Source organism: Rhodnius prolixus, unplaced genomic scaffold (genome assembly GCF_049639745.1).
Source record: "Rhodnius prolixus isolate KJV_2025 unplaced genomic scaffold, Rpr scaffold_6, whole genome shotgun sequence".
Taxonomy (NCBI): Eukaryota; Metazoa; Arthropoda; class Insecta; order Hemiptera; family Reduviidae; genus Rhodnius; species Rhodnius prolixus.
Window position 1 is genome coordinate 27482474 of NW_027411634.1, and position 27958 is coordinate 27510431.

Consider the following 27958-nt stretch of genomic DNA (forward strand, 5'->3'; position numbering starts at 1 on the left):
TTTAAGTGACATTTTGGAGGATTCTGAGAGTTAGTTTTTTACTGTAGATTTCCTATACTTTTTCTATTGGAGCGGCTAAAGTGCTTTTGGACCCATACGGACAGCCATCCCAACCTTGCTTCACGAACTTATTAAGAATGAAATACTTTGTATGTATTATACTTTGTTACAAATACTGAAGAAAGAATGCGCAAACTCTTAATAAGCAACAAAGTTATAAAATTAATAATGCACCTTGAATGTTTTATAAATTATGCTTATATACTACTCATTATGTTTACCAAGTTTGGCCTACAAATATTAAGGAAATCTATTTTACGTTTCTTACTCTCTCTACAGTTTACAAATTATAATTTTAATTATATCGTTATTTTGATAGTGATTATTTTAAACGATTGCTTTCTATATTGTTTGTTTGGTTCTGTGAAAGTAATGCAGCCTAAATTGGTAGCCACAAAGATATAATTATTTCTGAACCAATAATCAAATGTTTCGATTCTTTTTCATTGAATGCTAACAAAAAAACTTACGTTATTTAGATGTAGAGTATCCTGCAGAGCCGAATTTTGGTATCAGCGTTCTTCTCACAACAAAGTTGGACATTTATTAATGATAAGGCGGTTGGTGTAAAAGAGAGTGAATGGGGTATACCTTTGAACCATTTGAGGCCTAAGTACTTCCCTACCTTTTGATGAACGACTCGAGCCAGAGTAATGAAAAGAGAAATAGAGCGTAAAGAATCTTAGTGTATAAGTGATTACATTAAATAAGATGTAACAGAAGCTTTCAAAACCAGCAACTCCAGAAAGGCTTAATTTAAAAAGCTTAATTAACGCCTACGTCCTATTACAAATAATAGTAAATAAAACTGATTTGAAGGAGACAAATTGAATATCCTAAATAACTTTCAATTACTACATAAATTGCTACAGTAAATTGCAATTATTGGAGCAGAATAAATCAAATTTATCACTCTATTAAACAAATTAAAACACATTAAAATTAAAAAAAGATGTTAGGATTTAAAAACGTATGTACTTTAAAATGTATGTATATATTAAAACTAGAACACAACAAGAAATGTGAGATTTATAGAAAATTTATGAAATCGGAGCAAACCATTCAGAAACACAATTTCACTTCTTAATATTTATGGTTTGTACAATTCAAGAAGTAGTAAAGTGAGTTTCTTGTATTTCAAATCACTTGGCAACTTCTCTATAACATGAACTCCAACAATACTCTTGTAAAGTATATATAGCCTAGCTATTTCTAGAGCTAAACTTTTTCCAATCCATTTACTAAAGAAATCATTTTCTTTTAGATAAGAAGTTTACCACTGCTATATATACTGTAGCTAAGCTGCTACATCATGTCTTATAGAGATTGCTATAATAGTACACATTATCTGATTTATTTTGTTAAATTGGTGAATCATGCCGCAATACTCGGAAATTTTACCCTCAATTTACACACGCTAAAGGGGAGGCTAATTGTAACTTAAGGAAAATTTACATTTTTAGGAGCCTGGGTCATTCCATGTCAAATAAACACGGGGTCTGAACCTCACCATCTCGGATTTTCTTGAAATTTGGCACATGTGTACTATTGGTATTGACTTGGAAAAATATAAAATTTTACTGTGATATGTCAACTGGTTTATGAGTTACAGGGCTGTAAAGTTGCCAAAAATGGGCTGAAAAACAGGGAACCCCGTGTTTTTGAACTACTGTAGAAGCTTTCCTAATTGAGCTACAGACTTGGGATTGGTGTCATTTTATAGCATATATGATGCCCTTTCCTGTGATGTGCGACACCATATGGGTTAGGATAAATAAAGTTTGTTAAATTTAAATTTTAAATTTTTTAAAAAGTACATTTTTTAAAATTTTAAAATTAATTCCATGAATAGCTAGTAGTGTTATGAATCACTGGGCAAAATATTAATTTGGGACGACAATGGCTTCATTGTTAAAAAAATTTAAGACTAAAGCTCCTTTTCATGGAAAATATATTTTAATAAAATTAAAGTAATAAATAAATTGAAAATAGTAATAATGAATCAATGAATCATAATTAATAATTATTAAGATTTAAAATATTGATTTTGAAATCATTTTTAGAATTAATAATTATGATTACAGTAATTATTCATATTAATTATAATATATTATTTTAATGAAATTATGCAGTTAATCAAATTATACAAAAATAATTCAATTCAATATCTTTGTTCAAGAACAGTCTTCTTTGGCTGAGATAACAGCCTCTTTAAGTTGGTTTAAGTCGGCAAAGGGGCTTGTGATGGCGTAGGGGGTTCGGTAAAGAGACTGGCAGTTCGTGCCAGTTTGCAACGACCCTATGGAAATCAAATCCAAACTTCACTACAACTTTTTGAGTGGGCAGTAAAAAACATCACCAACATAGACTTTGCATTATATATGCTATAAAATGACACCAATCCCAAGTCTGTGGCTCAATTAGGAAAACTTCTATAGTAATTCAAAAACACGGGGTTCCCTGTTTTTCAGCCCATTTTTGGCAACTTTACAGCCCTGTAACTCATAAACCAGTTGACATATCACAGTAAAATTTCATATTTTTCCAAGTCTATACCAATAGTACACATGTGCCAAATTTCAAGAAAATCCGAGATGGTGAGGTTGGTCTTTTCTTGTGTTGATTTGACATGGACATGAAATAAATATTTTACAACTGAAATTCCTTTATTTTATTATTATTTAGAAAAAAGTGTGTAATTAAAGCGATAAAACATCATTCAGAGAAAGTTACAAATCATGGGAATTATCTAGCTTAATTTCAGATATCGGTTTTCTCATCAGCTAAATAAGAAGGAATTTGAGTTACGAGGCAACAAGATAACCATCAACCAGAAAACTTTCCAGACATGTATTTGCAATGAGATGAACGAGGAAGAAGATTACTACACTATGTTTCATTTACAACAGCAAGTTGTTGTTTAACACTAAGATCTGTGTTTGGTTTTATGTATGTCTCAAGAAGCGTTTTTATCGAACTCCTAAACGTTTTGACAACATTCTCTGACTTCATAATTGGAATCCATATTAACAGTATTGCCTATTTACATCAATTTTTTCCTGAGGTTGAAAATAGCACATAAACAAAAAACAAATAAAATTATGACGATGGTTGAAAGCAAAAACACTCCACAATAAAATAATTAAATTGTAAATATTTTTATCGCGCAACTTTTTTTTCTCTTTATTTTTTAAATATTGTATTACATTGTATTAATATTGTATAAATATTGAAAAATTTCTTTTATTAAAGACGATCTATTAAAAAAAAAAACAGTAAATTTTTCTATCTTTTTTTTAATTACCAAGAGATTGTTTTAGCGCTTAGCGAGCACATTGTCAAATTTATTAGTAAACTTTTTTAATTTCTACGCCAGCAGTGCTGGAGCAAGCCAAAGATCGAGTTAACTGCCCTATCTAGCTTCTAGCATCCTTTCATCTCGACTGTACCAACACTAATCACTAAAATAACAATTAGTTAATGGCAAATGTGCCATTATGCTAACTATATCTTAACAGTTTATTACTTAAGAGATGGCAGTCATTATTTTGAATTTATTGTCCTAAAGACAATGATTTTTTTATATAATTTTTTTCTATTTTCTAAATGTAAAACCTAATATCTTTGAAAAGTCTAACAGGAGCAATGTTTTTTTGTATTATTTTTGTACAAGAAACTTCATGGAGCCTTTGTTCGTAATTATTTATCAACAACTGTCTGAATGTACACACTATCTGAATAGCAAGCAACTCGCTGAGATACTGAACCATGGGGTTGACTCCAAGGCACAGCAGTCAAAGAGATTTATTAGGCCATCTCTTTAAAAGATCTAGTAGATCAAGAATACACGGTTCTACCCATTAATCGTTTTTTGCGACATGATCTCCTGGACGTTAGCATGCCGCCACAGACAAACGCTGTCCTACAGGGATGTCATTTTCATCTTTTCCTGACAATGAATACTCTAGAGCTCTAAATTAATTAACCTTACCCGATGAAGAGAAGTGGCTTATTGCGATGACCTCTTACTACGAAGTTTAAAGCCTTCTGCGACTTCCGTTTTCTATATATTTTTTCACACACCCAAGCTGAAACATTTCTTTTAAATTCAGGAGACTTCAAAGCATATAGTATTATTCTATTGTAATCTTTACTGTGTGTGGCTTGTCCCAAATTAACAATAAAATAAAATAATAATATTTCAAAAGAACATGTATTTCCTTATTTTCGAAAATTGGACACGTCGCCACCTCTGACGAGTTAGTACAAGTAATAATTATTTTTAAACTTTTATGTAATGTGTTAGTGACTCTTATTAGCTTTATAAGCAAAAAATGGCGAACAGTATAAAGGAATAAAAATTAATTTAATAACCAAAAGGTGAAGTAAAATAATGCTAAAATTGCGAAATTTCCTTTTGAAGGAAGGTGGGGAGACACGCAACTAGTCTAATTCTACCATTTCAAGCTCGGCACTAATAAATGTAGTCAGACCAAATTAGCAGATGTCACTGACTTCTAATTAAGGGATCCCTTTACCGGTCTCGTCTCTATACTGTTGGACTTGGTTAATAAAACGGCTTTCTACAACACAATATAAAACTCATTTACCATTAACAGCCGTTCATTTATTTATTTTTTTTTCTTTTACGTTCAAAGACGCCATTCTGTTTCTCTTTTAACTCATAGCCATTAGTAATCTGATTTTTTGGACTAGTAATCCGACTACAATTAGACTCTCAGGGTTGCAAACTTAAATTAGATTGTGACACCAACTAAAAGAGAATGATTGAAAGAAACAAAACCAGATTTTATTACTGCATTAAAAATGAATAAAGTGACATGCATTTTTTCGATATATTTGGGTTCAGTTAATCCCCTCTTGCAAGAAATAGTATACTACAACATTTGAACACCACCCGTGCCACAACGGCCCATTAGCTCAGTTGGTTAGAGCGTCGTGCTAATAACGCGAAGGTCGCGGGTTCGATCCCCTCATGGGCCATGTAATTTTTTTCTTTTTTTGAAAAATACATTAAAAATATGGAATATTATTTAATTTTTTTTATTCCAAATATAATAGTTTATAAAATTTTATAGCAACGCCTGCAATCATATGTTCCTAGAAGACTAATATAAAGAGCCTATTGCCGACTTTCTATGTATCAGCCCCCATTCACGTTGGGAATAGCTGCCTCCCGCACATCTTTAGGCAAGTTAATAAAACAATATGAAAGAAATATGGAGTACTTACGAAAGAAATTAAGTTAATAACAACTAACACAAAAACTATTATATTGAAGGAAATAAACAGTACTAGGACTCGTGCAATATACAGATTAAATTCAGACCTGCTAATACATTCATAAGATAATAAAAATACCCTTTTCAAAGATAAAAATAATTTTATTAGCCAAAAATATTAAGCTCGCAGATGAAGTGAAGTTACTGGCTTCAAATTTTCATAGTCTATTTACATTAATCTAAGTAGTACATCAAAATAAATGCATACACCCTTTTCGTTGGGTTCTTTGGATTGTCGGTGCAATCAAAATGCTGATTTGATGGGTTACGATGTTGCTAACTTTCAAGAGCTATAGTTACCGGTTAAATTCTTTGCTGTAAGCTCTTTTTATTACTGTCAAAACTTTTTTTGTTGAGTTAATGAGAAGTAAGAGGCTCAGAGAATCAGTGGTATGATCTCTGATTGCTTGGCTGTGAGAAGATCAGGTTTACGTTCTTAGATCAGATAGCTGTGATGAAAAATGTAATGTTTCCTTATAAGAATACTATCCAAATCAATTATTATTGCTCGGATTGGATAAAAAGTAACACCTAAAGCCTAAAAAGGAAATAATCCCTTAGGCAGCCAAAAAACCAAAGGAGACAGAAGGTAACAAAACATCTAATTCAGCTTTTTCTTGGTGAAACAAGTTTTAGCAACTAACTTGCAGCGTAAAAACAACATGCCCTCTCACTAAAGCTAAAATTAATACCTAAATTTAAACATTTAATTAGTTTGCCGTTGGTAATATTCGTTCCAGATGACTTCCAAATCAGAAGTAAATCAAAGCCAAATCTTTAGTACGAGTAAGATTTACTCAAAAGTAAATCGAGTTGTACTCGATGCTATTCCCATAAACATCATCAAGTTCATTTTGACGAAAAATTAACAAAAGAAAGGAGTTTTTAAAAATTAAAAAAAGAGGAAAAGAAATCTATCATATTTTCCTTTTTTCCAGGTGAGGGTGATTTAAAGATGAAAATAAAAGATGCTTCGTGAATTCACAGCTTTTGAAATAAAACTGAGGTACCAGGTTGATGGTGTAAATGAAGTCCATTAATTTTATTAAGAATTAACTTTTTTTTAAAAAATAATAGTTATTATTAGGTTGTTTGTTTTAAAAAAGAAGCACAAAAAAATCATTATAACTTAAATACTTTTATATAAATGTACGTCTCTCCATACCAACCCGGTTTCCGTGGTGTAGCGGTTATCACATCTGCCTAACACGCAGAAGGTCCCCAGTTCGATCCTGGGCGGAAACATTCTTTTTTTTTTTAAATATAACTATCCTGCAATTAATTATACGATTCAATTGGTATGAAAACTAATTCTCTTACAGGTTAATTACAACCTTCTAGTGATTCTTTATAGGATTGATATTAAAATCTCGCTCATTATGTACTTTTTTGATCTAACTATAAAGGTAATTTTTTTATTTTATTAAGGAGAGTTTATTTGACGAAAAATTAACAAAAGAAAGGAGTTTTTAAAAATTAAAAAAAGAGGAAAAGAAATCTGTCATATTTTCCTAATTTTTTCCAGCCATACCTCACATATGACTTAAAGATGAAACTATAAGATGCTTCGAAAATAAGAAATATGAGTATAAGCTAAGAAAATTAGAGTATACGAGGGTCGTTTGAAAAGTCCGTGCAAAGTCAGAGAGATAGCACCACTGGCGCGTATCGAGGTTATGTTTAGTTAGTAGCATCTCTTGGAAGAACACACACAAAGTTTCAGCCAGATCGGTCTATTTCTTTGTGTTTGGCATTCGTTTGAATCGAGGAAGTCGAGTGATTTTCAAAAAATGGACGAAAAAGAATTTCGTGTGTTGATTAAACACTACTTTATGAAAGGCAAAACGCCTTAGGAGACTAAAGAGAAGCTTGATAAACATTATGGTGACTCAGCACCTTCGATTAGAACAGTTTATAAGTGGTTTCAAAATTTTCGGAGTGGCCATATGGGCACAAGTGACGCTGAACATTCTGGACGCCCTGTTGAGGTTACTACTCCAGAAATCATTGATAAAATCCATGATATGGTGATGGATGACAGAAGAGTGAAGGTGCGTGAGATTGCTAGTGCTGCGGGCATCTCGAATGAACGGGTACATAATATTTTGCATCAACATTTAGACATGACAAAGCTATCCGCAAGATGGGTGCCGCGATTGCTCACGCTTGACCAAAAACGAAATCGTGTGAAGTGTTGCAAGGACGGTTTGCAGCTGTTCCAGAAGAATTCGCAGGACTTTAAGCGTCGTTTCGTAACTGTGGATGAAACATGGATACATCACTACACTCCTGAGACCAAAGAACAATCTAAACAATGGGTTACCAAGGGGGAATCTGCGCCAAAAAAAGGCGAAGACCGTTCCTTCGGCCGGAAAGATTATGGCGACTATCTTTTGGGATTCGCAAGGAATAATCCTCATCGACTATCTGGAAAAGGGTAAAACTATTACAGGTGCATATTACTCATCGTTATTGGACCGTTTGAAAACCGAGCTGCAAGAAAAACGCCCACGATTGGCCCACAAAAAAGTCCTTTTCCATCACGACAACGCACCAGCTCACACCTCAGCAGTTGTAATTCCAAAATTAATGGAAATAGGGTTCCAACTCGTTTCACATCCCCCCTATTCTCCAGACTTGGCTCCCTCGGACTACTATTTGTTCCCCAATATGAAGAAATGGCTGGCGGGAAAAAGATTTTATTCAAACGAGGAGGTGATTGCAGAAACGAATGGCTATTTTTCAGACTTGGACAAATCCTATTATTCGGAAGGGATCAACAAACTAGAGCAGCGTTGGACGAAGTGTATAAGCCTAAAAGGAGACTATGTTGAAAAATAAAAAAGGTTTACCCCCAAAAAATTAAGTAGTTTTTATTTTTGCACGGACTTTTCAAACGACCCTTGTATAAAAAAGATAAGCCAAATGACTTTCTTTAGCGACAATTCTGAACTCTAACCGAAAAAATTCTAAACATCCAAGTTTGGATTTGCTTTATATGTTTGCCATTTTTCAACACTTACTTAGTTGTTAACCCTTAACCAAAAACTAATGTTAGCGGGATTTAAAAGTAAAATCTATCGTCCCCAAGATCCATAAACGTGTTGGAATTTGTGATTAATACATTCTGAAAAAATGGATCCAAAAAGTACTTCTAAAAATATAGTTACCATTAACAGATACTGAATACTGAAAAAATAAAAACCAACAAAAACTTAAAACCGAAGTTTTTAATAATACCGCTTTTCCAGTTAACTGATTTACTGTACCCTAAAATTCTAGTTCAGTAATTTAAGGTAGTTTTTTTAGTACAGATCCCTATTGAACTTCCAAAAAAATATATATTCCTCGGAAAGTGTGTACATTGGTTACTTCAAGACATTTAAAGAAAATCGGTCAAACCATTATCGAGAAAATAATTTTTGTTTTAATTATTGTCTTTATTTTTAAAATTCGCTAATAATCTTTTCAAGAATATAATATGGTCGCCAAAAATAACTAACTTTCTTACAAGGCTATTCTTCTAGTTCTATTCTTTTACCTAAGTAAGACGCTATAACCACACATCTTGTTAGGCTGACAACAAATTTAATATTTTACAAAAATTATATGAAAGATCTTTAGGTATAAATATCAAGATTGCATAAAAATCGGGTCGTTCAGAATTTCTTGGCCGTGAAAGTTAATAGGACTATATATTTAAATCCGTTCAAGGACTCTAGCTTTTTTTTTTTATATCCTACCACGATCATTCTTTATTATTATTTTATATTTATTGCTTTAAATAAATAACTTATAGCGGATTCAATTCTTTATAAAACAAATGAAGTATTTCATGACCGTTCTAAAACAAAATAAATTTGTACTCATTAAATGAAACTCTTATTTTCAATTATAATAATGTAGTTAATTACGTTTTATTATATTTAAAAAAAAGAAAAAGTAACTCCCACTTAAAAAAAATGTTCTGATTTTAAAGGAAACCACGATTTCAACACACATTTATGACTGGATCCTACTCCCCACGCAAAGCAACCATGTGATGGCTATGTCTGCAACCGCCAGAATCTAGTAAGAGTACACACACCTCCAGTTCCAACGGCCAGAATTTTACTCACCATTAGCAAAATAAATACAAATACAAAAAAAAAAAATAGTTAAAAAATTAGTAAATACGAGTAAAAAAATAAACAATACATGGCCCATGAGGGGATCGAACCCGCGACCTTCGCGTTATTAGCACGACGCTCTAACCAACTGAGCTAATGGGCCAGTTCAACATCCGCTGCTTTTACACTGCTCTCTACATTTAATTTTGTTTTATATTACTTTCTGTAGCGGTTATGACTTAATATTTATTTTCAATTTTGTAATAATTTAAATATTTTAATGGCTTTTATGAATTAAATTTGATTCAGCAAGTGTAATGGGTGACGGAAACAGTTACAGCCAAATTCTCTACCCTATAATTTTTTTTTTAAGTAAATTTATCGCCGTAGCACGTTACTACTTCAAACTGATTAATCAATCTACGGTGATGGATCCCGGAGTCAGGGATACAAAAAAATTGCGTTCTAAGTAGGATAGAATCAGTGACATTATCCAGAACTGCGGACTGCAGATCCGAAAGTTTACTGGATCCCGTGGTGGTATCGATTCGAAATATTAATTTGAAACTTCCGGTGATTTTCTTGTATTTTTAGTTATGCTGTTCTCATACATACACATAGCAACTTGTAAAAACCACTTTATTGGACTCAGGGTAACCCAAAACGGATAGTTACGTTATAGAATCAAAATCGAAAATTTGTGTGATAGCAATCCTCCCACCAGTAAAATAAGAGAAAGTGAAAATACAAAAATAGAATACAAATTTAATTTAATGAACAAATTGAATAGAAGAATAATTTAAAATTGACAAACCAGCGAGTGTATAAAGCGCACATGCTATTAAAGTTTTGTGGTCATTGTTGCAATGTCCAATTAAGGCAGCCAGGGTGGCCATCAACAGCAACAGGACAGCAACGGCAGCAAATGGCATCGACACTCTGCAAGCAGAAGATACAATGTTATTTAAGGTATTCTAACTTTAAAACCTGACAGATAATTATGAATTATTAACACCGATGTTTGATCAGTTTTTCTGGATTTAACTACTAATTATTTGATTATCAAAGAACATAAAGTGTTAATGATCTGCACTTAATTTTTTACTTAGGCTTCAGTTATCATTAGAAGGAGACTATTTGTTCACTGTGTGCGATTTTTGATCTGCGCGTGCTATTGTAAGAATTAAGAATTGCAATTTCATTTCTAGTCAGTGATTAAGATTTCAATAGTATAAGTACAAATCTAATTTCCTCTATTTCTATTTTGATGTGTGTTTTGATTGTTTACTCAGAAGTGGTAAAGGGCATAAAAAAAAAACAAATAATAATAATAGTGTATAGGGCAGGGGGTCGGCAACCTTTTCTAAGCCATTTCTCCTTAAATAATTTTAATAAATCTTACCAAGAGCCAAAAGGATGAGAGTGTAAAAAACACTGTGGATCATTTGTATTCACAAATCATAAATATAAATTTTATAAATTTATTTTTACATATTGCAAATTAATTAAACAAATAAATAATAACTAAACTTGCGTAAGAATGAAAAGGCGGCAGTCTTATATAATTAAGTACTTTATTTTAATATAATTCTATTCAATTTCTATCCTATCATATTTAAAATTCTTTTTGAAAAAAATATCTTTACTTTAATAAATGAAATTTTTGTTTCAATAAAATTAAAATGTAAAATATATTTTGGACAGGCTGAAGAGCCATACAATTGGGGCCAAAGAGCCGCAGGTTGCAGACCCCTGGTATAGGGTTTGAAATAAAATTACTATTTTTGTAACAGCAATTTACTTTTTAGAGCTATTTCAACTTAAATATATTATACACGAATGGATAGCATGAACGTTTATGAAATATAATAAATTTTAAAAATATAAATGCAGTAAACTTGAATGATATAAAAATTCTTAAATTATAACAGATTTCTATTATTTTTTTCATCTTCTATAAGGATTTAAGAATACTTGTTCAACATAAATGGTAAAGTACTTGATAAAACTTAAAATTAGTAAGAGAGATGAAACAGTTTAGATGAATTAGGAAAAAAATTGGAAACAAATTAAAAAAAAATACATTAGCTTTTTAGAACGTTTCAAACAGGCTAAAATGATAACCTGAAGTATGAGTGAATTGTTGGGTACCAGTTGAATTGTGGCCACTTAACAACCCTCACATTTGATTTTTAAAGCCACTTTTGACAATTAGCCCTTATAAAACTATACTACTAAACAGAATGTAGACTGAACCACTCTCTACAAAATAAAACAAAAAAATCATGTTTAACGATATATAGTTTAGAAAATAGTTGAAACTAAACTTTTTTAGTTCAAAACAAGCTCAAAATTTAATTTTCAATAATTGGCTCTAAATTATTCAAAAAATTATTAAATATTGAGAAATTATAAACTATAACAATCTCTTTATACGAGTAAAATATGAACTCATACGGCGTCTTAGTTCACACTGTGCTTCTATTCCACTAGGATTCTGTAATCGCTTCTTTTATCATCCCTGACAATCAATCACATCTTGAATTCCTTCCTGGAATGTTCACAGTTACAGAAATCCCTTGGAGAGTGGCACCGATTCTTGTACTTTCTCTCAACCTGTTTTTGATATCATTATAACTTTTCTATTATTACGATAACAAATATATTATCCAAATATGTTTACAAAGCTTGAATTTATTTAGAAATCGTCTTTTTTTTTAAAGGGCCACTAATTTTGATCACCATTAATCACCAACCTGTATTGTTCTTGCTAGTTTGGAGGTAGCAAAGTTTTCTCTACCTTCCCAGTTGGCCTTTACGATAAGATTATTTTTTTGAAAGTTGCAATTTGTTTCCTAAAAGTTCGACAAGACTTTCTAACGAAATAGTTTTAAATTCGTTTTATAATTATTTAACCAAATTAATGATCCCCTTTCCAATATTTTAAAACACAAGTTTAGCTGACAATTTTTGTTTTTTGAGCGTGATTAATTGTAACAGTTTCTTGATTTATTAATACTTTGACGTCCAATTATCGGTATTAGAACGTCGTACTTGATTTACTGATGCATTCTTGATTTACCGGGCAGTGAGCATTAAGAAGCTCCTAGGAAGAGAAAATCTAAGGGTCAGCAGCTGGATTCGAACCCGGGAGCTCCGCATGGGAAACCAGTCTGCTAACCACTTAGCTAATTTCTTCCCAGGTGTTTTAATAATTTCTGAAAGCAAACTGTATTTCAGTATTTTAATATTAACAAGTTTTTTCACGATTGTTTAAGTAAGTATACCTTAATAAGACTTTTAATAACAAAAAATACTTCAAATCTGGGAATATGATCAGAGAAGTTCTCTTTGATGCATAAACCAAATACAATTTATAAGTTAAAAGTCAACTGATATTTTAATATTGCTTCAGTTGGATAAGAATGAAGTTGCGAAAGGAAACGAAAAAAGAAGCCTTAGAGGATGGTTATTAAAGGTTGAGTGCCATATTGCCTGCAAGCTTTAGCCAGTGTTTGCCACTATTTAAAAGAGGTGAAATGGAAATCATCAGGCGAAGAATCATTTCATAAAATTACCACCCGCTAGTCTTCTTCTTCACTGCCATTATCATACTTAGGAAGTCTTCAACGACTACCATCTTCTGGTGTAAAGGATCTTTAAGCTAACAAGAAATGTATGCAGACTAACTAGAATAGCCTTTTTTTTTCCTTCAGGCAGTAAGTACATTGAAGTGCTAATGTGAGCACTTTAATAAAGTAGCTAGAAAATTGGCTGAAGTAATGGCACAATTTGTCAATGATATCTTTTACTTAAAAGCATTTACACTAAAAACTTATAGTTTCTTTTATTAAGTTCCAAGCAGCAAGCATAAGTACACAAAGTGTAATCCTAAGATACATTCGTAATCTTAATACATTTTAATTTAAATTCCAATCTTACAATTATTAATCTGAATTATTTAATTTTTGTGCCATACAATATTAGTTCTAAAATTCTATGGAAATTTTTGATATTTTCTATCAAAAATACAGAATCTAGAACAATATACTTACAATAACGAAACGCACTCACAATCATTTCTCTCATTACATTATTAAAATAATTTTATTATTTTAAATTATTATTCTTATAATTAAATAATTATTCTAAACAAGACTAAATAGTAATTTAGTTTTAATAGTAATTTAATTAAACGACTAGTAAGTCGTTAATTAAAGTCGTTAGAGTTAATTTTCAACCAAAAATAGTGGGCAATTACGTAACTTTTCGAGGCTAAATTAAAAAAAAAAAAAAAAAAAACTGAATGTGAACTCCACATGAACTGTTACCAGTGATTACAAATTCTGGCTAAGATTCATGATTTAATAAAAATTTTGGCAGTTACCTTACTAGCTTTCCTTACCCAATCTAGCAGCCGAAATGTCCAATTTCCCAGAGCTTCTCAAAAACAATATTTCCAGCGAAAAGTTTCAAATAAAGATGGACAATTTATCTTTTGCAATCTTAAGTCTAAACAAAATATTATGATAAGACTCACACAACAATTTACTTATTAAACTTCCTTATAACTTACAAAGTGAACACTCGTTTGTGCAAAAGGAGATATTTAGTTTCAAAATTTCAATGTTCACTAGAATCATATGGTACTGTTGAAGGAATCATTAAGTCAATACCTTATCAGAACTGCACTAAAAATACTGTTCTTGGAAATAATGAAACCATTTGGCGATTATGCTACGACAACAGAAAAGTAGAAAAATCGTACTGGACAGACCCAGATCTTCCAACTTAGAATTTTGGCAACACATTGATAATAATGCGTACATAATAAAATAGAAGTTTTAGAACAGTACAATAATTATTATTCCCCCTCTTAGGTATTCTCTTCAATAAAGTTTCCTTTATAAACTATATGTAGTACATAAAAATTGTACTTTGTAAGAAAGTAAAACATTCTCATATTCCATGCAATGCGGTTTCATATTTATGCTGTATTATTTACGTTGTTTCGTTTCGCCTTTCTTTTTTAGAATAATTCACAATTCATACTCTCTATTACACTTCGGGCAGCAACAACTACTAGCAAAGAAAAATCGCTTTGTAAATTAGAGGGCGGAATACGTGGTTATTGGAGAGCTTTTAGATTCCGAAGGGGAAGAAAGAGTTTGGAAACTTGCCAAAACACACACAAACCCCCAGCGGATCCACTCTTGTCCTCTCCTCCATGGCGCAGTTTCCATCATAACCCCTCTCTATCCATCTCCTCCAATGCCTTTTAAATACTGATTATGAAGGCTTAATTAAGAAATATGAGCTCGTCTGGAGAAATAAATCCTACTATGAAACTACTGTTTATCGGAGGAGAGGGCACTCGTTAAAAGTTGTATTTTATTTATTATATGATTTTCATTATGTACTTTTTATTGTTATTAGGTTGGTTTTAAATTTAGTGCTTATTATTATTACATTTTCAATTGTGTTTTCTGGAACTCTCCATTTATGTTTTATAACAACAATTTGTCGAGAACTCTATAAAGTTGATTTATTCTATTCAAAAGTTCGATGATTCTTAAAGAAATCTTAATAAGTTGTCTATGCACGCTTAGCATAACTGAATACCACCGAATCAGACTCCTCGGAGTACCCTCGCAGCTTCATCTATCTTAGCAACATTTACTTCATTTCCACTTTACACATCCATGTATTGCGTTAACTATTTTAAAGATGAGGTGTGAGAAAGTTTCATGAGGAATGGCCCTTGAATTTAAAAAGAACGACATCCTCTTGGATGTCTCTGGCACGAAATATAAGCGGAGTATTGTGGCCCATATTACTTTTCAGAAACTTTAATGTTGAAATTATTATTAGGTCTGGTCAGTCGGAAAATGTAGTTGTACATTATAGAAACATCGTTGAAGTCTCTACCACAAACTGATGAATTAAATTATGATGATTTATAAGAACCCGAAACTGATCAGAAATAGAAAAATCATAAGTTCTCACAGATTATCAGCGAAACTACTTTAACGCTTTCAAAGCATAAAAGAACCAAGAAAATTCAGAATCAGAATTAATCAAATGAATTCTAAAATACACTAATCCAGAAATCTTACTAACGGCTACTGATTTGGGCTAAGGTGAATGTTTCGGCATTGCGAGATAGATGGAGGATAATGCTACTTATTTTATAATAAATAAAAACAAGAATTGTTGGCGGGGTATAAGCGTATATTTACCATAAACATTCCTTCTCATTGACATTTTTGAATTTCAATGCTTTTATCAATAGAGTAAAAGTTTAAGAGAGGCTTCTGCTTCAATAAATGAATAATGCAAGGAAACTACTTTAGATAACCTGTCATACTATACGACAATTAAGCTGGATCACCAGGCTTCTGCTTCAATAAATGAATAATGCAAGGAAACTACTTTAGATAACCTGTCATACTATACGACAATTAAGCTGGATCACCAGGCTTCTGCTTCAATAAATGAATAATGCAAGGAAACTACTTTAGATAACCTGTCATACTATACGACAATTAAGCTGGATCACCAGCACAACAATTAAGCAAAACTTAAGGTAATATAACTGAGAATAATCAGAAGTAAATGATAAATTTAAGGATACAACTGTTCAAAGAAAATTAGAGTTAAGAATCTGCTAAAAAGACACACATCTGATCAAATGGAGATGTGCTGAACATGCCCAGGTGCGGACCAAAACTTTGTTCGATAGAATGTAGAGGTAGAGATTGACAAAAAAAGAGATTAATTTTAACTATCGCAGAGTTCTGCCCATTTAGATTCTTTTACATAATAATAAGCAAACTAAAACTAACAAAGACAAACTACATCTTTTTTTTTTTAACTCCTTAAGTTGTAGGCTAAAGTTGGAATGCACATAGATGGCAATGGCCTTGGCAGCCTCATAAAGTATCACTTTGATGTAATGTAAGAATGGGTTACCTGTTGGTTTATTTATGAAGAAAATCTGATAAAGTTCAGGTTTACTGGTATGTTCCTAATAAACTGAGTGACATTCACAGCTACAAGTAGCACATCGTTTTGAAAAGATTATCGTTTCTTCAGCGTGCAATCCAATCTAGAAAAGAATATATCAGAAGAGGTATGAGAAGTATCTTATAAAAAATTAAATAGAGTTTGGATTGAACCTACTCAGGTTCTTCTACTTTTGGCTATAATGGGTAGTAAGTAGGTAAGTGCAATGAAAGGATGGAAGTTTGAAATAAGCACAATATTTCTATGGATAATGTTCAAAGTTTAAAGAAACTGCAGGACTAGCGAACCACAACAACTGAAGTTTGTGGGCCGTAGCACAAAGATACAGAAGGTAACGGAGAAGGCCGACTGGCTTACGAAAGCCTCTTTTTTATTGGGAGAGATGTGTCGAAGATGAGTATAAAATATTTAAAAGGTAAAAAGACAAGAAAAAAAAAATGGTGATAAAGGAATAAATAACACAAAGGTGACGTGACTGAGCCTGTCATTCAGGCACGTGACCAAGTGTGTGACTGTAGAAAATACAATTCGCTTGAAATATCTCTGCATTCGGTCAGTAACTTTGGCAAACTTCTGCAATACTTCTAGAAATTTATAAACCAGTCTCATACTCTTGTGGCTGGTATTTTTTATGAATAAAAGAAGAGAGAACAACCGCAAAAGAAGAGAATAGCTTACAACCGTGGAAGAGAAACAAAGAGAGATGTGGTTGTACGGAGGCTACTCAAGCGCCATTCTCCCAGCCAACTAACTGGACCACACTTAAATATTCATTAACATTTCCGCATATGCGCACACGTAGTTTACATTAGCGATGTAAGAGCGCACTAACTAAAATTAACTATTAAACAAACTGAAAAAACAAGTGTTACGAAGTGAAATACTACACTACTTAAAAAGGAATTATTTACTTAATGAAAATTTGAAGTTCAATAAGTTTTTATTACTTTTTAAGAGCGAATAATTTTAAATTAAACTACCTTTTAGTTGGAGATATAAATAAAAATATGCTGTAAAGTGCCTTAAAATTGATTACGTAATTAATCTATAGATCACATTATGGTAAACAAGGGAAGGGATTAGCTATACAGTTAGTTCCCGGGTTCGAATCCAGCTGCTGGTCCTTAGATTTTCTTTTCCTAGGCAGATCTAACTAGCACCTAACATATTTCATTTACCACTTATCTCTCATTAGCAGCCTGCGCGCTTAACTGACAGAAAAGTGTTGTTTGACAAGTGGCTCGTTTAACAAATTTTGGAGTATGAAACACAACTAGTCACTTCAATCTTAACATCTAGAGTAGTGATTGCGTCTTTCAACCTGGAAACTTCTCTCCGACGATTACCGGACATTTGGACTCAGATTAAATTATAAAGTCATAGGCCCACTTGACATAGGATGCCTTTCGTTAATGCCTTGGAAGTCGTGTCAAAGATACACATCAACATTGTCAGGATGAATACCAAAACCACAATATACGGTGGTTACATTGTTAGCATGAACTCCCATTATCTTAAATCGTTTGTTTAACACACCACAGTAGGATATGACCTCTACCTAAACTTCTTAGTCGGACGCGACAATCTTCATGTTGATTTGCTGGACATCTACTTTTACATCGACAGTACTGGATGGATGCCTCTTTCATATCAGGATCCCCGAAGTGGAAACATCGAAGTATAATTTCGGTTCACCTGCATCATTCATATTAACAACTGTTCTGTTTTCGAAGTTAGTTATCTGAGGGTAACGCTGTTTACTAACATCAAGGCTTAGCCGTAGTCCAACTTTCTCAAAATATTCCACCATCCCAAAAAGACTGATTATTTAAAATAATAAAAGATACGCTAAAACTTAATTTTGTTGTTTGCAAAGATAATCTTTGATCTATGTAGTAACTCTTGTAAAGATAGCATCCTGTAGCGGAAACTTAGAAGTTTATTCTAAAGGGAAACTTCAGCAAACTCAACTATTTAGCTCAGTGAGCTACAGGGTTTTTGAAGTCTAGAACCGGTTTTCCATCCCTAATCCCACTACCTTGAATATAGAAAGAATTGTGACAATAGTGCAGCAAAGATTAGTCTAAGACAAGCACTGTTTCTATTCAGCACCAAATTAGAAGTTCTGTGCCTAGCATATTAATTTTGCTTTACCCTTTGATCCAGCAGGTAACTAATGTCACAAAGCAGGCGCCGTTTTTAACAATTTCGCTCCAAAACTAGATAATGGCAAGGTTCATTCCTCCACTTAGTTATTTACAGCATTCTTGATGAATTCACTAGGTATAAATAAAGTGCATAAATTTTTTGTAATCAAGCAATTTTAATTAAAAGAATTAAAATAATTTAGTAAAATAAAGAAAACAACAAATTTCTTTTAAACTAGAATAGAGTAAAGTGTCGTATTGATAAAATGGATGCGTCAATCACTGAATTTTTCTTTTCTCTTAACCTAAGAGTGACGTTCACTCACTAATGGTCTTGTTCGCCTGTTTCCTAACCGTCTCCTGTCAGATTCGCTGTTTGTGGAGACGTGAGCCGGAATACCTTACATTGATCAGTGTAAACAAATTTACAAGGTGAAAAGACGATTCTTGGGAGGTAGAATATTTTCAATAAATTGTTTACAATGGAATATTTAAAAATTGATAGGTTTCAAAAGTATTTCTTGTTTCACTAAACTTGTATGTTTTTTAATAATTATTATTTAGAAAAACTTTTTTTGTATGAAGCAGTTTTAATTACCTGAACTGCACTATACAATTAAATATTATTTTATACTAAAATCCAGCGCATTTTTACAAAAAATAAAATAAAACTCACGTCAGGGTGAAAATTTTGTTCATCAAAGTCAGACTTCTAGATGACAAAGTTCGAAACCATGGAAATAACATATCAAAACTTCGGAAGTTTTCGCAATTTGCCGTTTTCTGGATTCCTATGCGGAGATCTCAGATACGAATCATCACCGGATCTTAGATTTTCTCTTCCAAGAAGCTTGAGACAGCTCATAGAACAATGATAGACAGTGTGGACGTATTGTTCGACGGCCGGCATTGCACTGAAAAACGGTCCGAGCACCAATGATTTCAGGTTTAGACGCGTCTTAATAAAATAAAAACAAACAGTAATTTAAGGAAAAACAAACAATAATGCAACTAATTTAAATCTAAGCAACTACTCCGCTTAGTAATTCTTTTGCAAAATTCGGATATCCCTTTTGTACATTTATTTTTTTTTTTTTTTTTTTTTTTTTGGCGCATCGACTGCCTTGGCCATTAGCGCCCACTAATAATGTTCTTTTCACTTTCCAAATACTACTCGAGCTGGGATGACACGTGTGCAGACCCATAGCTTCCAAACACTACACCTTGCTTAGCAAGGTCGGGTGGAGCCTGGGTCCGCAAGATTGTCTCCACACATCCCCTCTTATTTCATCGACATTGTCGACGAGGGGGAGTGTGGAACATCATTGTGCCATCCCTTAAATAAACTAAATTTTACAATACATAACTAAATCTGAATTAATAATTTTAGATGTTTTCTATTATATTTATTGTAGGCAAAACCAAAAGTATTATAATTTCTATGTTTACTATTTGCTTGGGCTTTGCTAATACTAAGTCCGAGGAGGCTATTTACTCTACTAGCAGTTGGATGTGCAGTACTTTGAACTAATATTCCTGCACATCCCAAAATAAACTAGAACTAAATATAATTAACCTAATGGGGTTGAAATACTCGTATAAAATTTCTTTCAACCCCGAGATAAAAAACCTAACCTAAACATACATACGACTTTCTCGCCAATAAATACGTTTACGCCAATAAATACATTCACGCCAATAAATACATTCGTGCCAATAAATACATTCACGCCAATAAATACATTCATGCCAATAAATACATTCTCACCTTAATATAATACACTCATCCTAAGCATTCACACTAGGGGAAAGTACTCGATATTCCTTTCCCCTTTAAAAGAACTAACCTATAAACTAACCTAATCACTAACCTAAATTTTAAAATATAAATTAATTTGTTTTAGATACGTAAATAGCCTCCTGATGTAAGGAGAACCCTCTTGAAGGATAACGCGCTTGTCATGTGGCAGGCCTGCTGTTTCTCTCTGTGTTCGCAGTGCCTGACACCCTTCCAACACGTGCGACACTGTCAGCCTTTCTCGGCATCGCGGGCACCTCGGCCTTCTTTCGGCAATGAGGAGGTACCCATGTGTCAGACGTGTATGACCAATCCTTAGCCTTGTTAGAATCACTGATTCATGCCGCGGGTAATTCTCAACTTTGGCATTTAGCACACGTGGCCTTATATCTTTTAGTTTTTCATTAGTGTTGTCCCACTGAACTTGCCACTTTCTATTTATAATAAGTTTCATATAGGCTTGTAAATCAGTAGGACGTACAGGGATGACATCTTCAGAGGTAGTAGAGGCAGCTTGTTTAGCAGCCTGATCTGCTCTTTCGTTGCCGGACACACCTATGTGTCCTGGCACGCAGACGAATGTCACCCCTTGGCCACGTGCACGAAGATCAAAAAGTAATTTTAAAATAGTGACGACCATTGGGTCCGTCGAGAATTGATCCCGGAGAGCCATTATCGCACTTAACGAATCAGTCAGTACCAACGATTTATTATAATCTTTATCTTTTATTAGCTTTAGGGCCTGGCAAAGTGCATACGCCTCTGCCGTGTACACCGACGCGTAATAAGGGAGTGTCCAACTAAGGGTAACTCCATCGGTGTACACAGCGCTACCAACACCGTTGTCTGTTTTGGACCCGTCCGTAAAGACAGGTCTAGAATCATAATAAACACTCATTAATTCTAATAATCTTTGTCTATAGACAACGGGCGGTGTATCATCTTTTTTAAATATTGCCAGGTCCATGCGGACGCGCGCAGAGGGCAGTAACCATGGAGGGTGGGGTGCAAAGCCCCAACCCATAACTTCTCCTAATTCTATACCCTCTGCAGCTAAGATTTCCTTAGCTCGGATACTAAGGGGTCGCGTCCGCGAGCGTTGGTAACGAAATTCTTCATCGTGTAGGCTCTCGAATATGGTAGGGAATAAGGTAAGAAACCGCTTCCCCCATATTCCGGCGGTGTAAGTCAGGGTAATCTGCTCTCTTCTTAACTGAGGAGGCAACATCCCCGACTCCACATAAAGACTCTGTAGAGGACTGGTCCGGAAGGCGCCTGTAAATAATCTAATACCTTCATTATAAACTCTGTCTAATAGCGCCAGGCGTGACTTGCGCGCAGAACTGTAAACGGGGGCTCCATATTCAAGTTTGGAGCGGGTAAGACAAATGAAGATACGTTTCAAGATCTCCCGCTCAGTTCCCCATTTGTAACTTCCAAGAAATTTCAAGATATCGAGGGTTCTCCTTGCTTTTGTAGAAGTGTATTCGATATGCTCCTGCCAGGATAGCTTACTATCAAAAATGAGGCCCAGGAAACGAACGCTATCTTTATAATGAATTGGTGTGCCATCCAAAATCAGTGTTGGAGGGGCATGATCATGCCTCAAGCGGCAAAAATGTAGGCACACCGTTTTAAGTTTTGAAAATTTAAATCCGTTCCTGGAAGCCTCTGCAGCCACTCTGTCAACTGCCTGTTGTAGCGATTCTCCAACTTCGCAAAGATCCCTTCCTGATAAATAAATTGCCAAATCATCAACATATAAAGAAATTTGAAGCGGATCTGCTACAACATCGGCTAGACTATTTATCGCCATTGTAAACAATGTAACACTTAATACCGATCCCTGAGGTATTCCATTTTCTAAGACGTGTGGGTCCGAAAGGACCGACCCCAGGCGTACTCGGAACCTTCGCGACTCTAAAAAGCCACGAAGGAACCTCGGCATGTTCCCTCTCAAACCCCAATCATGACACTTCCGCAGGATCGCATGTCTCCACGTGGTGTCATAGGCCTTCTCGAGGTCGAAGAACACGGCCAGAACGTGCTCCCTACGCATAAATGCGTTTTGTACGTAGACCTCAAGGTGGCTCATCTGATCCAACGTGGAACGATACCTGCGAAATCCCGCTTGATGCTGGCTGTAAAGTCCTCTTGTTTCTAACACATATACTAATCTATAGTTGACCATAGATTCGAGGACCTTACTCAAGCAGGTGGTCAATGATATGGGCCTATAGCTAGAGGGGTCACTAGGGTCTTTTCCTTCTTTAGGGATCGGTATAATTATCGCTTCCCGCCAACCATCAGGGTATTGTCCGGTCTCCCATATGCTGTTATATAATTTTAGCAGGTTTACCTTTCCAGTTATGTTCAAGTTTTTTAACATAGCATATGGGATTCCATCCACTCCTGGAGTTGTATTCTTGCATTTCTTTAAAGCGTTTTCTAGTTCTTGCATGGTCAGCGGAGCGTTGTAGGATTCATCAATGGCGATTTCAAAGTCGAGTGGCTGCTGCTCCACGTCGCCTTTTCGCCGTAGGAAGTCTGCAGGGTAATTTTGTGAGCTGGACACTTGTGCAAAGTGCCCAGCCAATACTTCTGCTACTTCTTTTGGCTCGGTGACGACGACATCATTACGTTTTAGAACTGGTATCGATGGATATTTGCTACCACCAGAAAGGGCTCTTATTTTATCCCACACCTCTTTTAGCGTCGACGATGTGGAAATCGTCGATACGTATGAGGTGAGAGTTTCCTTTTTTAAATGCCTTATTAAACGCCTCTCCCTGGCTCTTAGTCTTTTAAAGCTAATTAAATTTTCTTCCGTCGGATACCTTTTAAATCTGTTAAAGGCCTGCTTTTTTGCTATGTTGGCAGCCTTGCATTCCGGGGTCCACCAGGGAACGGGGAGTCTTGCGACTTTCCCGCCAATCCTAGGAATGGTACCTTCGGCTGCTCGCACCAACGATCTTGTAAGCCTTTTTGCATCAAGGGTGGCATCCCCTGTAAGAGGTGGAGTCACCACATTGTTGGAATAAGCAGGCCAATTTGCATTTTTGATGTCGTATCTCCAGGGTATCACAAAGGGCGCCCTGGAGATGGAGCTTGATAGTAAGATTGGGAAGTGGTCACTGTGATATAGTTCATCGAGTGTGGTCCATCTTAAGCGAACTGCAATGGTAGGAGTAGCAACACTCAGGTCAATTGCGCTAAAGCCTCCCGAGTGTGCGTTAAAATGTGTAGCTTCACCACTGTTGAGGAACATCAGATTAGAATTGTCTATAATCTCCTCAAGAGCTCTACCTCGTGCATCAGTTCTAGCTGAACCCCATAAAGTGTTGTGAGAGTTAAAGTCTCCCAACAGCAACACTGGGGCAGGCAGCTGCGAGAGTAGATTCTCCAGATCACTTCTTCGCCAGAATATGTCTGGCAAGTAAATACTGGCTAATGTGATCTGCAGTGGTGTAGACAGGCGCACGGCAACAGCTTGCAAATTAGTTTGGAGAGGTAGCCGCTGGCTGGGTATATTATCCCGTACACAGACGGCCACTCCGCCGCGCGCCCTCCCTCCTGGGGCAGGTTGCACCTCTTTGCTGTATACTTTGTATCTGGGGATTCGAATGGATTGCCCCGGTCTAATCTTAGTTTCCTGGAGGCACAACCCGAATGGTCGGTGTTCCGCCACCATTCGGCGTAACCCTTCCACATTACTCATATAGCCCCGCATATTCCATTGCATGATAGACTCACACATTTTGGTAGTTCGATGTGACCACACGTGGCAGGAACATTCTAAATGAATTCGTTGTGTTTACTAAGTTTTGAGTATTAAGATACATGGATGCTGAAGAGAGAATCATGATCACTTGTCTAATCAGTGGCACACTTGTCTCGAGGCTTGCCTTTAGGCCAGCCCTTTTTTCTTCTTCTTGGGGGGTGGTCGGAAATGTTACCACCCTCCGATTCAGAGGCCTCAATATCCGTCCCCATTAGCTGCCATTGCTGCTTGGGGGAATGAGCAATTTGGCCGGAAGACATTTGCTCTTTATTCGATTTGATGCTCTTCCCCCTTATTCCTACTGGATAAGGAGGTGGCATCTTTAAGCTTAAACGCTTCCTCCTGGTAGAGTATTTAGGTGGACTTACCACCTTCCACTCCCCTTCGGAGGAAGTCTTGTTTTTAGGTGGTTGTTGAACCACCTTTGAATCACTTCCACTAGTAGTGGGAGTGATTGATGGTAGCCTTTCGGCTACCGATGCCCCATGAGGGGCATTTTGTTTTGGTGGTGGGATTTCTCCCACCTTTATAATGGTCCCCTTTAAAGTAGGGGAGGAGGTAGACGGTGGGATTTCTCCCAAGTCAGTAATAGCTCCCCTTGAGGCCGGAGAGGGGCCATTTTTTAAATGCCCCTGTGGGTTCGCAGGGGCTGAAAGAATGTGTGCCACTGTCAGGGGTGTCCTCATTTTATCTGCGTAAGAAGTTTCTTTCGTAACATAAGATCTGCTTTCAACTATAGCTCTTGCCTCATGGTAGGGCAATTGCTGTAATGTTTTTACTTTTTGAATTTCTTTCTCTTTTATTAAAATTGGACACCCCGAGGATCTGGCATTATGATCTCCGCCACAGTTTACACATTTTATTGGTGGAGTGCATTCGCCCTCATGTTTCGGCTTTCCGCACACGCATACCGCTTCGGTGGCCTTGCATTTCATGGAGGTGTGTCCGAACCTCTGGCATTGAAAACATCTCATAGGAGATGGGACATAAGGGCGTACTTTCAATTTATAGAATGCAGCTTCTACCATTTGTGGCGGTCTCGGGCGGTCGAATGTGAGGACAAGGGAGGCGGTATCCACTAAGGAACCATCCTGCCTCCGCTTAATCCTCCTCACCTCTATTACGCCCTGATCGGCCAGACCCTCTTTAATGTCTTCCAGCTCACTGTTTAAAAAATCCCGACAAGTGATCACTCCCTGGGAAGTGTTTAGACGCTTGTGTGGGCCCGCTTCTACTTCAGCATCCATATATTTTTGCAAATTCAAAATGGCCCTTATTTGGGAGCGGTTATCCGCTTCAACACAAATTGAGCCATCGCCAAGCTTTCTTATACTTTTGGTTTTGCCGAGTGCACTTTTCAAAAACTTGTGTATTTTGAAGGAACATTCGTTGGAGAATGAACCTTCTTTCTTCCTGAGTACAAAAAATCTTCCCCAATTATCAGCTTCAAAGTCAACAAATTTAAAAATTTCATTACCTCTCTGGTTGCCGCCCTTGGCTTTCTTCCTTGGCGGGGAAGAAGGGCAAAAGGGTTGCAAAGTAACCTGCATCCCCGTCGTTGAAACGTCCATCGAATTGTCCTGGTCCATGCCGTGTCGAGATCCTGAAAAACAGATTGGATTGATGTGGGATGGGGGAGTAGGATTGGGAGTTGTATTGGAGTTTGGGTGAGGGAGAAGGTAGTTAGGATTGTGGGCAGGGTTAAATGGTGGGCTAGGCCCGGTAGAATTAATATGTATATCCATGATAGACATATAAATTCATCGAAGTACGTGGTCCCGCCTCCTCGGACGCTCAAATGGACCCGGTTACTATCCGGGTGGACCATCGCACTTCGACATAGACCGGTGCCGCGGAAGACAACGTTCCGGTACCAGGTACCGACCCGTGCCCCCGCGACCCCCTTCCTACCCCTAGGAACCTGTCTGAGACAGTGTTCCCTAGCCGATTTCCTGAAGTAGGGGTATCCTCCAGGTGGAGCTCTCGGGTGAAGCCGAGGCCAAAGACATGTGTTGGGATAAGCTGCCCGCAGGTCAACGTCTCCCTCAATGCCCAGGATCCTCTTTTCCACCCTAGCCCCAAAGCCTCGCCACGGCACGCGAGGGAGAGATATTTATACTCTGACTCTCGACGAGTGCGTATCCTTGTTCGTGCAGTGTGTGTAGTCGTCTGTATAGTGTGAATGTTAAGGTGTAAATGAGTGTGTGTGGTGGGGAGCTCGAGTTTACCTGTGGGTTCGCTAAACCCAAGTAGCTGCACACATCAACTACCTCTGCAGGTCCTAAGTGTAGTATGTGAGTGTTAAGGGGTGTCAGTGTGAGTGTTGAAGTGTTGTTAGACTGGGATACCCGCAGGGACGCCAAGCTCCCTGAAGAAGTGGCTAGTCCACTCCCCCCTACGGGGCTTGTACATTTATTAAAATTATTTATTTAACAATACCTCTTAAGAACATCTAGTAAAACTTCAGCTCTTTTAATGATGCACAGTAAGCGTTGAGGATGCGGTTTTTTAGAGGCAGTCTATCGAAAATCATTGTTCTTGTCTCGAGTAACTTAATTCATCTAACAAAAGTTTTGTGTTACAAGTAAAATAAATTTTCCAGCACAGTAAACATGACAAATGTTACACTGAATTTTACTAGAATTTTAGAAATTAACTGTATTTAAAAAAAAAACACTAGTTTCGATCGGCGGTTTAGGCTCCTTGTGAAAATTCTTACAAGGTCCATAACATCAATAAATATAGACAAGTCATAACAAAAGAGATTGATATTAACCAGTTTATAAGGAGCAGAACAATAAGTGTGCCAACAGTAGGGGTCTTCTTATATCAAGAGGAGTTCTTGAAGAAGAGCACATCTTCCTCAGGCACACACAATATAGCCGCCACTTTATGTTGTATATTGAAGTTTGTACATCCTTTGTCTGTGCAAGAACAGAAAGGCAATATTTCTTGAATGGAACCTTAATATTTGATAGGTAGTATTAAATTGAAAGAAGTTTAATATTGAATGTGGAACGATGCGGCACTCAGGCTTCAATTTGATCTTCATACATTTTTGTAGCATGCCATTATTCTCAGCTTGCTGCAACCTTTGTTTATATTATAGAAAAATATTAGTAAAATTCAATTGGATGATATCGTATCTAAAACTTTAGTATTCTTGTACGTAACTTATTTTTTGTAACTTGAACTTAATTAGAAATTTAATAAAAGTAGTATGAAACAGTAATATAATTTAAATTCTTGCTTTTTAATTTTTACCTTATTTTACGATAATGTTACAGACGATTGGGCCTGATCTCTTGTGATCACTTGTTACTGCATAATTATCGGTGGCATGCTTCTGAAGAATATTTTTATATTGAGAATGAGACAGCCGTTATGTTTAGTTAAATTACTTAACTACAGACCAGACTTAAATAAAATTGAACTTAATAATACTCAAATAAAATTTTATCCAATAATAACAAACAGAATGTAGACTTAACTCGTTCGTCAGTTGTAAAGATGAAAACAAGGCAGTTACTTATCCTTCTCAGAATTGGAATGGCCGTAACGGCTGGATGATGAACTACATGGTTCATCTGCTACGTAATGGGAGTTAGTGGGGGAAAGCTTTGTCTAATGTAGTGCTTAAAGTCGTTAACACTCTACACAATAGTGATGGGCAGAACGAGTCCGTCTTTGGACTCGTTGGATTTGAATCAGTTCCAGGGTTGGAATCGATTCCA

General features: G+C 35.6%; 1 protein-coding gene, 1 long non-coding RNA gene and 3 other non-coding genes across 7 annotated transcripts in view; 2 read left to right on the forward strand and 3 right to left on the reverse strand.

Moving 5' to 3' along the window:
- LOC141460118 (voltage-dependent calcium channel gamma-5 subunit-like) overlaps window positions 1-27958 on the reverse strand; it is a 434126-nt gene that overhangs the window by 22387 nt on the left and 383781 nt on the right. For all 3 annotated transcript variants that reach the window (XM_074139806.1, XM_074139807.1, XM_074139808.1), the window contains one exon: window positions 10287-10411. In XM_074139806.1, coding sequence (XP_073995907.1) covers window positions 10287-10411 — 125 coding nt within the window. The remainder of the gene's footprint in view (window positions 1-10286; window positions 10412-27958) is intronic.
- Window positions 4991-5064, forward strand: TRNAI-AAU (transfer RNA isoleucine (anticodon AAU)). The gene has a single exon. It is a non-coding gene; the product is annotated as a tRNA-Ile (tRNA).
- On the forward strand, window positions 6536-6608 carry TRNAV-AAC (transfer RNA valine (anticodon AAC)). Its single transcript has one exon. It is a non-coding gene; the product is annotated as a tRNA-Val (tRNA).
- TRNAI-AAU (transfer RNA isoleucine (anticodon AAU)) lies at window positions 9562-9635 on the reverse strand. Its single transcript has one exon. It is a non-coding gene; the product is annotated as a tRNA-Ile (tRNA).
- On the reverse strand, window positions 18586-27855 carry LOC141460129 (uncharacterized). The gene is made up of 3 exons (XR_012461749.1): window positions 27489-27855; window positions 27001-27148; window positions 18586-18777 (listed from the first exon to the last, which is right to left on the reverse strand). It is a non-coding gene; the product is annotated as an uncharacterized lncRNA (long non-coding RNA).